Genomic DNA, 12186 nt, shown 5'->3' on the forward strand with positions numbered 1-12186 from the left:
CACACACACACACACACACACACACACACACACACACACTTGCAATACTTTGCCATGCTTTCTCCCTGGATCTATTTATTGCGGTCGCGTTTCCTTTCTTGCTTAAATACATTTTACTTCCTTGTATGATTTCATGAGCTGCTGCAGTGCTGCTATTCAGCCACAGAGAAGAACGCTGCTCTGGTTTTGGACTCCGTGATTGGTCAAGTTCAAGGAATCTGCGCTCGAGTTCATGGTCTTTTATAGAAATACGTCGCCGGCGAATCGCCGCCCATTCAGCCTGGCTTCATTATCCTGGCTGGACACAGCCTGGCTTGACATAGCCTAGCTCGACAAAGTTGCTCCTTTTCAGCCTGGCTTGGCGTCTGAGGAACGGAATAAACGAGGCTTTTCGGACCCGACTTTGTCAAGCCTGTATTTGGCTTAAGGCCAGGCTTTTTTAATTCACCTTTTGAGGAACAGGCCCCTGGTTGACAAGTACTTGTAGCCCTACTTGTGAATAAAATGTTCCATGTAAAATAAAACGTTTCAAACATAAACATTTTACAATGTAATTTTTATCATATCAAAAATTATGTCTCTTAAAATTAAATCAGTAGTTGAACCATGCAGTACAATGTCTTAAAGAAATATTCTATATCAAACCCAAAAATATTTTACACAAATACTTTAAGGTAGACTAAATGACAGCCTAATTTTCATTATTGCAAAGACACACTCGTCTTTAAATCTTGAAAGCACCTGATTTACAGGATAAATCAAATGTATAATTTGGTAGCAGGCGGCGAGAGCAGAGTGATTGAGAGCAGTAACCAGTAACAGGGAGTGGGTGTGTGCAGATTTGACTAGAAGCATGTGAAAGTATGAGTTCTCCTTACATTCGTCAGACTTAACTGGTATGTATCGGACAATAAAACATGTCTTGCTAAATGGCATTTTCCCATTCAAACAAATTGATTTTTGTCCAACACTTATGAAGGCCTACAGTAGTTGGACATGGACACACCCTCTCTAAACATGTCAACACCAACAATGGATGAGTCGACCGGGTGAGTCAAAATCTTTAGGCTTTTTCAAGTAGACTTTCATGTAGTCATATTTTTTGAGAGAGCACAGTTCGCAAGCCTTTATGAGCGCAGGTCCCAAGCCTTTTTGATATGCATGTACGAAACTGCATCGATTGCCTTAAAAAGGTGTAACAGCATCATTGCCCATAATGGATGATTTATTTTGCAGCGTTGAACTGACACTGAGGTGCCAGTTCAGATAGAGTCAAAAAGTAACGTTGGCTAATTAAATTATGGGTGCAGACAAGACCACGTGTCTATAAAACATTTTTAAAACTCATTCTGTATTCCCAATCTGACATAACAATGTGACAATTTACATGGCCATGGATTCCCGATGTTCATGACATGAGGCTACACTAAATGCAGAATGTTAATGTTCTGTGGAACATGCATACAGTAACACAGGTTAGGCTACTATAGTGGAATATTCAGTAGCACTTGCTATGCATCCAAGTTTATAATGCATTATAAACATACTTATATGACATTATAATGTGCTTATAGATTATAGTTATAAGAACTAAAAATCATAATGTATTATAATCATATGACTTACAGTATAAGGTCATGTATATTTCATAGTTGCTGGACACTTGCATTTTTTTCAAGGAGGATCATAGTGTATTGTAATACATTATAATAATGTTATTATGTATTATAATCACTGTTATAATGCATTATAGTGTGATTAAAAGCAGGGGCGCCGATATTTATAAGCTCTAGTGGGTGCGCAAGCTGGCACGCGTGCATGTGTGCCCCGTTCGCGCACGCGCTTCGGGTTTTGGGCGGATAATTTACTTTTGGGGGGGGGGGGTTTTGTAACTTTATTTCGGTTAATTTGGTTTATTCAGTGGCGATCTGAAACAGGCGATCAGATTTTGAAAAGAAAAAACTATTTTTTTCCTTCTTTTTGACCAGCACCCAGTGGGTGCTGGTCAAGCACAGTGGGTACTTTAGCCCCGAGGCACCCACAGTATCGGCGCCCTTGATTAAAAGTCACTATACTGTACTTAGTCACTGGGTGCTTTAAGTAACGTAATTACATTCCTGAAGGTGTAGGCAGAACCTTTTAGTTTTTCTTGCATACATTGAATATTATTTGTTTTACTTTACTTAAAGCACACAGTGACCACTTATAATAACGGTGCTTATAATGCATTATATAATTATTATAATGTACAACTGTGAGAATTATAATAAATAGATCCAGGCCAAAACAAAATGTCTGTGAGTGAACAGTAATTATGAAGTATTATTATAATACTTGTACCTTATAAGTAATTATAAAATGTTTCATAATGTGTTGATTATTATAAAGCATAATGATTATTGTTATAAAGCATTATGAGTATTAATGAGTTCTTATAACAAAATTATTCAGTGTTATAAGTAGATTATAATGCATTATAAGTATGTTTATGAAACATTATATACATAAGATATATTATTATTATATATATACATTATATACATAAGCACACGCAGGCACACACATGCGCACACACACACACACACACACTCGTGCGCGCTTACGCACGCACGCACGCACGCACGCACGCACGCACGCACGCACGCACGCACGCACGCACGCACGCACGCACGCACGCACGCACACACACACACACACACACACACACACACACACACACACACACACACACACACACACACACACACACACACACACAGATAATCAGCTCATCGAATATGAAGTACACAAGAGTAAACGCACAAAACTGAGCCTCCATAAAAAGCGTGTGCTTGGAGTTGCTATTTTCAGTTGCACAATTAACCACCACATTAAAAAACTCAGACACCTTTCCCGAATTTCCCGAATCGTATTAGCCCAATGTTACCGTATGTGGACTTGGATGCAGTGATAGAATTACACTCAAACTAGTCTCATATGGACCAATGGTTTCCAATAACTGAAAAACCATAAACATCTGTATCTGTCTGACCGTGAGTCTTCTCTGTTTGTTTGTGAGATCATATGCATCAGCTTCCCTGATTAGCCAACCTAAACCCCCGGCTTCACCATTTGGCAAAGCGTCATGACACTTTTGTGCCGCTTAGCCAGTATAAGTCCCTGACTAGCCAACTCGACCCGTCAGAAAGTGTGCAAAAGCCATAATATGGAAGAATAATGGCAGTAATGTTGGGATGGAAGAGGAGAAGGAAGGCATCTGTATCAAATTCAAAGAGAAGTGGATGAGAACAGAAGTTATGGTATGGGAAGTAGCAGGAGAGAGGAGGTCATAAGAACTTGTATGATGGCCATGCATTGCCGATGTTCATGACATGCATGGCCCTGAATAGGCCGCCACCTGAAGGCCTAGGAAAAGTACCTTAAGTAGGCTTTGCGCATGGCGCATGCACATCTGGTGTTACCAGTATTGCCGGTGGTGTTCTTGACATGCATGTATTATTTGGTGAGAAAATATGAATATCACACCAACCCTACTTGCCAGTACCTTCCACCACTACATCTTTCTTTAGTACATCCATGTGGGTAAGTGTGAGACACCCTCGTGATCCATGCTGATGTGCTCCTGGTGTCTATGGCAGAGACTTGTAAGTCTCCCCCAGTGATAGGGTAGGCCTATGATGACCATTAGAAAACAAAAACAACAACCGTATTCTGATCAACAACAACCCTACTCATTATTTAAGACCCTACATGATAATGTGACTTGCTTTTTGGTGTAATTTCATCTGATGCTATTTTCTGAATCTCTCTGTTCCTCAGAGGCACATTAGAGAAGAAAACAACACATGGTAAGAACATTATGTGCCACAACACTTTCACTGTACTTACTCAACAAACTTGCAAAACATTAAGAAGAAATGATATAGCAAAAGTTTCACAATGTCACTGTAAATACCGTAGTTTGGAGACAGACAGAACAGATTGATTTAGACATACTGCTCTTAACTATTATAAATATCATGTTGCTCTTAATAGTGGTTGCATGTAATATGGGTGCCTACAATGTAGCTTTGGGGGTGACAGGTTATATTCAAGTGCACATTTTTTCAGACTTTTTTTCAGTAACTGTGCAGTCAAGTAAGATGTGGTTTCTGAATTGTGTGTAGTTGCAAGTTTCTTATTGGGATGATGATGAAAGATTGGCTAGATTTGTAAGTGTTGAATGGGTTGGACAGGTGGAAGCATGTCTGGAAAGGCTACTGTAGCCTAATTTATACACCATTGTACGACTGTACGATGGTGGTCTGCCGGCCGGCCCGCCCCCAACCCATTAGCCAATTTTAATATAGGATTAGTTAGTTTTGTGTGTTTATCTTCACATTTTCTCACAGTCCACTGCTTTCAATGTTGGGTCAGTTGTATCTAGTATACATTAGAGAGATCTGCTGTCTTCCGGTGGTGTCACTGATGCCACTTCATTTGTTTCGGCGAAATAACGACAACAACATATCACATGTCACTACAACACCAGCCACAACGTGCGCAATTCATTCACGCAGTTATTCGTCCACTTTTCATTGCTCAACACACATTTGTCTCCTCGGACCATAATTAAATCCGTCCAACACAAATTCCCCACACATTAGCCTGTGGGGAAGGGGACACCGGAAGGGGAGACCCTTTAGCACCGTTTAGCGTTAGACAAAAATGTCGAAGAGTACTTACACATTACGTCGTCGCAGTCACCGCGGCAAAGTCCGTATTCCCACCACACTCACACTGATATGTCCGTCATTTTCGTGCCAAACAAAACATTTTTACCCACACCAGCGTCTAAACAAAGCCTCCAAGACAGGCATTTTACTCCGTTCCTGCTCGCTCAAAGTCGCTTACAAGTTGCTTACAATAACAGGACATGGCAACACTGGCCTATGACAGAGAAACACGGGGAGGCGGGGGAGCGAAAGAGAAACACAGAGAGAGAGACAGACACAGATTTTGCCTCGCGTGCGATGTGTGTGTGTGTGTGTGTGTGTGCGTGTGCGTGTGCGCGTGGGGGGGGGTTCCGCACGCGACAGACCGCGTGCGGTATGGGGGGGGGGCACGACGTAATAATAATAACAATAACGCTAATCTATTGCCTCACCACCATTAGCCACAACGTCACGTAGTAAACAAGCTACCGCCTTACTGTGTGTGTGTGTGTGTGTGTGTGTGTGTGTGTGTGTGTGTGTGGGGGGGGGTGTCTGTGTGTGTGTGTGAGTGTGAGAGAGAGCCAGACACAATTGTCTCCCAACTTTCTGTGTTACCAGATTGTGCGCGAGAAACAAGCAACCAGGTTTATGAAAAAACAACATAGAGAGAGAGGGAGAGAGACGGTGGATCTATATAAATAATATACATATGAATATGGATATTTTTATAGATTATATAATGTTTATTATATATAAATAAATTACACATTAAAATTATTATTGCAATAAACTGTTAGATATCATAATATTAGACATTACAATAATATGTATATTATATCTTATACTAAATAAATAATAATAAATATTGTATTAATGATGTTATATATTATGTTTCGCGGGTGTCCCAAGACTCCAAGGGGTCCGCGGAAAGAGGGGAGCACAGGACACTCAGCATTGCCATGTCTTCTGATTATACGCGCATTTGCCTTACTTTTCACCACAGCGTTGCCATGTCTGAAAATCATAAGCGACTTTGCCCTACTTTCACACAATACTGTCTCTCACACTGTGAGGTGGCTGTAAGGTGGATCTGCGATGCGAAGTGGACGACGCGTCACGCTAGACGCGGCCCGAACTTCTAGTTCACTGTACAATACAATACAGCCAATACAGCCTTATACACATCTCTATCTTGATTACAGGGCAGCTCTTCAATTTCTCCACCATTGTGACTGGAGAGACTGGTGGTGCCCATGAACAATTCAAGAAAAAACTCAGAAATATCGGACAGATTGAGAAGACATCTGATCACCAGAGTGACTACATCCTGGCTTTCTGCCCAATCACCTCACGAGTTGGAACAAATGTAGAGGAGGCAATGGGAATGATTCCGAGTGAGAAATCCTCTTGTTGTTGTTGAATCAATTCATGTGTAATTCATCCATCCATATTAATGGATTAATTCATTTCCTCTCTCTTGAAAGGTGGTAAAAAAGTGATTCTGGTGGTGATGCATGAGAAACGGAATGTTGAAGCTCATCTAGCAGATAGCAGTAGACTTGTGAGGAGAAATATGACGAGTGAACATGATGTCATACTCACTGTCGACTGTCTGTTCTGGGATGGCAAATTACTGGACTGCACCCACAATGAGAACGCCTTTAATGAAGTCAAGAGGGCTGTTGGACAACAAGATCAGCGGTGGTACTTCTGGCGTCGTGCCTGTGGGTGTCTTTGACTCTTTTGAAGTAGTTTGATAGGTACATGGGCACTGGTCCCTTGAGTATTGAAAACCAGGCCCATTGCAAGTTGTTGTACTCTGTCCTCTACCCTGAGCCATCCCACCCTAGCATAATGAGTCCTAGGTGTGAGGTAGCCCTAGAATAGCTGACATTCCAAACATTGCAATGCATTTTCGTAGAGGGATTCATCTCGGCAGTATTCTAATTTGTATTGCTCCATGTATTTTCACCCAATAATTAATTACTGCAACTTGGGGTCAGCCCTTGTCATCTAGTTTCATAATTATCTACTGTAGGGTCAAATGAGACGCACATGCCAGGTTTGAGACCGCTTGATCGAGTTGTGCTGTGACGGACACACACACACACACACACACACACACACACACACACACACACACACACACACACACACACACACACACACACACACACACACACACACACACACACACACACACACACACACACACACACACACACACTATAATACCTCTAGCTCACTCCTTTTGAGTTGGTACTGACCTTAACCTATGTAATTATTTGACTGTTACACCATGACCTTCAACCATTATTAAATTTCCTTCCTTTTCTCTCCATTTTCCCCCTTTCTTTTCTTTTTCTTTCTTTTCTATATTTTTGTTACAGTGTGTTTGTTTTGTGTGCTTTCGGTTTTGTGTTATATTTCTTTGCGTTCTTTGTTTTCTGTCTTTTCCTGTATCTGTACTTTTGCTTGGATATGTGATGTCACGCAATACTAGCAGAGAATAGCCGCCACCAACTCGGGACTCCTGGATCGCCGTCCTCCACTCCTGAAGCTCTGCAGTGTTGCTGCACCCTCTTCCTAGCTGTGCCTTGGGTTGGATCCTTCAGTCCACGTCTCTGATATGGTGCTTCTATGTGACATCAATTTCCACTTGTAGAGTTCTTGAGTAGACACCATCCATAAAACCTTAAATAAATCATAAAAAGAGGATACTTGTCATTTATTGGTGTGCCCTCCTGATTGGTCGATGTTTGATAGTTACTCACTTTTGAACAACTTCATTTTCTGTATCATTTTCTGTATCTTTCTGTATCTTCTGCCTTCAAGAAAATACAACTCAAATAAGATAATTATAATTTGGAAATAATAGGTAATAATAGGTTTATACTGTTTTTGTTGAACTGAAAATAGTGAAATAGGAATGGAAGCCAGACAAGCCTCAAGGGTTAGGATTATGATCAGTTGTTAAAGTGGTCGACGTGTCTCAAAATGTTAAACTACTCTTCTCAACTTTTGAAAGCCCTCCCCTCAGTCAAAAAAGTGCACTGACCAGCACCTTTTGAAGGTGCTTTATCATTATAAGATTAATAAAGGAGCATTGATTAACCTACCTCATGACATTGTTGTTCTCTCCACTCGTCGTAGCAGGCTCATTAAAAGTTATTTCCATCAGACCACGAGTTTCAACAAAGTACTCCATGACTACAGATAGGGAATCTTCTTGTAAGTGTTGCATTTTTTCGTAAGACCCATTCAACTGCACAGTGAAGAAAGAAGTCTTATCTAAACCCCACAGCTTAATTACATGCACCTGCATGCATTCTATATAATTAATGCCCTAACCAGCCAGCAGCGGTGGAAGAAGTACTCACATTTTGTACTTAAGTAAAAGTATCAATACTCCAATGTAGAAATACTCTATTACAAGTTAAAGTCCGGAATTCAAAATGTACTTGAGTAGAAGTACAAAAGTTGGTATCAAAATGTACTTAAAGTACCAAAAGTAAAAGTACTCATTGTGCAGAATGTCCCATTTCACAAGTTCAAAATGTATTTAAAAAAAAATATTTTGAAAATAGCCTACAAGCTCACAATTTTGAGCTTGTAGATCTGCTATTTTCAATTAGCCCAAATATATATATAAGGCTGAAGTGGTTAGTGTGTTTTGTAATAATAATAAAAATCTACAAAGTAACTAGTAACTAAAGTTTTCATATAATGGTAGTGGAGTAAAAGTACAATTTTTTCCTCTGAGATGTAGTGGAGTAGAAGAAAAAGTATTGAAATTTGTAAATATTCCAGTAAAGTAAAAAATCCTCAAAAGTGTACTTAAGAACAGTACTTGAGTAAATGTACTTCGTTACTTTACACCACTGGCTGCTGGTAATTTTAAAAGCAGTCCAGGCAGGCTCACACATAGACAGGAGTCAGGATAAATGGCCTCACGAGTTTAGTGGCAGATTTAGACATAAATGATGTGATTTGAGAAACTAAAATTGGCGTATGAGTTATTTAGTATTTCATAATTATTACTTGAAATTAAGACAGGCACAACTCAGGCAACCCACTTACTTTCCAGCTCAGGCAGCTGTTTTAGGACCCCCCCCCCACTACGCAGCAAAGAAAGTAGATCTGCAAGCTCACAACCCATAACAGTGCAACGCCATGTGAGCTTGTAGATTAGTTATTTTGAATACCAGTTGATTGAATACCACGCTTATCTAAGCAGATAGCAGAAAGACCTGTTTCTCAGCTCACAGCTTTTTGGGAAAACATGCTCATCAATGCTAAGCAATATCATTATATAATTTTGCTTCATCAACGCACATGCAAAACATGTGTTTCAGTTGTACAACCAAGGGTGGTTGTTATAGTTCCATTTAAGGCTAACACAGAGGAGGGAGCACACACCTGTGTTGATGAGGTGCTGACCACGGCAGGCAATAGTATTGAAAAAGGAAGAGGCCGCACAGCTCTTAACTACAATGCAAAGGTTTATTAAAAGACACCAACGTTTCGACAGTGAAGTCTTCCTCAGGGTTTAACAGAAAATGAATGCACACATCACTTATAAAGGTACTGGGACAAAGGTGAACTCATTACATGGGAGTGTTGTTCCATTTAGTAAGACATTAGCACAATAATTGAAATAGAACCCTGAAATATTATTACATTAGAAACATGGCAAAACAAGCAGTCAGCTTTACATTCAGAAAATGTCAACCAGTTAGTTTACCTTAGCAACTGACAAAAAAAATCCCTAAATGACTTCAACTCTGTGCTGTTAACAGAGTTGATGAAACTGGACTTGCCAGCTCCTCAAATGGCTCCATGGATCAAAATCCTGATGTTTTTGACGTTACCATTTTCAGGGTGGTATCTCTTCATCAGATCTTTAAGCAGAATTCCCTTTTCGTCTTTTCTGATAAACAATTTTAGACTTAGATGAAAATTCAGCTTTTAGCAGATCTTATAATGTTTTTAGATGCATGTACCAGAAAGTTATTGCCAAACTTAAAGTAAAATATTATTTGTGCAGTAATTGATTGTCCAATATTGACCAAATTAAAAAAAACTGGTTTCATAGAAGAGGAACGTTACATAGTTCTGCTTCAACTATGGACCTTATGTACACTACTGATATTGACATACTTGACTTGTTTTTCTGTTTATTTATTTAACTTTTCTTGCAAATGATGGGAGCTTGTATGACAAAAAAAAGCACATACTTTTTTACACCTGTAAACGTGTGGTGATGTGTCAATTGAGTTGACTTCAAATGTAAATTAACATAATATCTAAAAAACAAAGCATTCTGTGGGAACATAGTCAAGGTTTATATAACTATGTGGTCGATGTTGACAATGGACATTGACTTGTAGTAACACTGGTATGTTTCTTTAACTTCATGCAGCAGAGAGCACACTATGATTGCCACAGAGAGGAGAGAGATAGGCAGACCAACAGATAGGATTACTTAGTGCTTTCGATGTTTAGGCTGGGTGTGTTCTGCCCTGCGGGGTAGAGAGAAACAGGGAATGAGAGACAGACAGAAACAGAGAGAGAGAGAGAGAGAGAGAGAGAGAGAGAGAGAGAGAGAGAGAGAGAGAGAAAAGAAATGTCAAGTGCTCATGAACATGTGTCACTTTTACAGAGTTGTGCCACTACCACTAATGTAGTTGTATTCAACGCATGATCATAGGATTAGAGACCTCCCTCTGCTCAACCTGGCCACTCCCGTTCTCTATCACCTCATCAAGTTCACCTGCGTTGCTTATCTCTCAGCCAATCCACGTTGCAATCACCACAGTATAAATACACCTGCGATTGTATCATCTACCTGTCTGATTTTGCTGCTCGTAAAATCCAAATCCCCGCCTCCTCCCCAACCACCTCCTTTCTCACCAATTTTGCTCATCTAACTTTATTTTTCTCCATCCTCCAGAAGCCCCAGGGCGGGACAGTGTCGGAGCGAAGGCGATAGACCGCTCCTGAGCAGAGAGACCGCTCCTGAGCAGAGCAACTGCGGCGGTTGCCTGGCTCCCGAGACTATACCATCATTATACATCTCATTTTGTTTAACTTGAGCAGATGGTGTGGTCTCTTACTAGTGAACTGCCCGTTGGAAATGTGTCAACACACAATATGCAAGCACAGTAATGTTACAGATGAACGAGGGTGAGAACGCTGTAGGAAAACACAACTAAATATTGAACTAAAGTTGTATAGATGATACCTAACATTGTACATATCAGCCAATATCATCTCCCAAATCTTGTTTCTTGTCAATTAATCCTTCTGATTTTTAAATATCATGTGAGCAAGTGGTAATTTTGGCTTAAGGCTGTCACTACAGGAAAGACAATGAGTCACCTGCATAGGTAGCAAATGCCATGGCAATCCATGGCAAATAGTTTGATATCACTCAGCTCTCAATTACTTCTTCACAGATATACACTTATTGACTTCTTGGCTTTCTTGAGAACTTCAGCTCTTCAAAAGAAAAGAAAATAATTTGGGGTGCAACATATCCCTGGTTCACTTCCTCATTCATACCTCCCACCCCAAACACAGTGTACTACTGTATGTGAAGCTTGACACAATGCATCTACATTACATTGCATGAGCATCTTAGTGTGTAGCACTAATGTTGGTAACTTCATTTTCACATCTAACATTAGAATATCATTTATCTTTATGATTGTAGTGTAACTTACCAGAAAACATGGTGCTCAAACTTTTCAAGGATTTCAAAGAGCCCTGGAATGATTTAAAAAGCATGTATCAGACAGCGAGCAAAACAGTAAGTTTCTGGTTGCATCTTGTCATTTGACCTGTTGCCCTTTTGTGTTCAAGTTATGGACATTTCGTGTCAGAAAGAAGTGACAATGCAGAATGCACTGTATTCATTTACAATAGTACTGTGACTACTATTTTTGTTTCAGTTCAATAAAACAATGCAACTATAATGCAAAAACAGAAGTATTTGTTTGCATTTGCTTCCCCCCCCCCATATATTTTCATAATAAAAAAGTGCCATATCTCGTATGCCATATATCCCAGTGTAACATCATTACTATAATATATACTAAAATCTATTTAGGTATTTAGCTGATGCCCTTATCTCGTATAATATGGATAAGATAATTTGGTTTAAAGTCCCATATAATCATCATGTTCACTCGTCGCATATCTCCTCACATGTCTACTGCTATCACCTAGATAAGCGTCAACATCCTGTCTCTGATGCATCACCACCAGAATCACTGGTTTACCACCTTTCAAGAGAGAGGAAATGAATGATTGAATGAATGAATTAATCTGGATGGATGGATTTATAAATTGATTGATCCAGCAACTCTTATACTGTACTGATTTCTCACTCGGAATCATTCCCATTGCCTCCTTGATATCAGTTCCAGCTCGTGAGATGATTGGGCAGAAAGCCAGGATGTAGTCACTTTGGTCCTCAGATTTCTGGAAA

The 12186-nt window shown here is 39.9% G+C and overlaps 1 protein-coding gene across 3 annotated transcripts; it reads left to right on the top strand.

The window, feature by feature from the left end:
- Nucleotides 1-857: 857 nt before the first annotated feature.
- On the top strand, nucleotides 858-7372 carry LOC308097818 (uncharacterized protein). Of its 3 annotated transcripts, XM_080445895.1 has the most exons (6): nucleotides 858-896; nucleotides 980-1049; nucleotides 3820-3848; nucleotides 5897-6088; nucleotides 6179-6418; nucleotides 7085-7372. In XM_080445895.1, exons 2-6 carry the CDS (start codon nucleotides 997-999, stop codon nucleotides 7195-7197), a joined length of 627 nt encoding a protein of 208 aa, XP_080302021.1. In that variant the 5' UTR covers nucleotides 858-896; nucleotides 980-996; the 3' UTR covers nucleotides 7198-7372. The 3 variants fall into 3 exon arrangements, with proteins under 3 accessions (XP_080302021.1, XP_080302020.1, XP_080302022.1); XM_080445894.1 differs by having other exon boundaries at nucleotides 895-1049; XM_080445896.1 differs by lacking the exon at nucleotides 7085-7372 and having other exon boundaries at nucleotides 895-1049; nucleotides 6179-6748.
- Nucleotides 7373-12186: the final 4814 nt, after the last annotated feature.

Source organism: Gymnoscopelus braueri (assembly GCF_963280865.1).
Source record: "Gymnoscopelus braueri genome assembly, chromosome: 13".
NCBI classification, from domain to species: Eukaryota; Metazoa; Chordata; class Actinopteri; order Myctophiformes; family Myctophidae; genus Gymnoscopelus; species Gymnoscopelus braueri.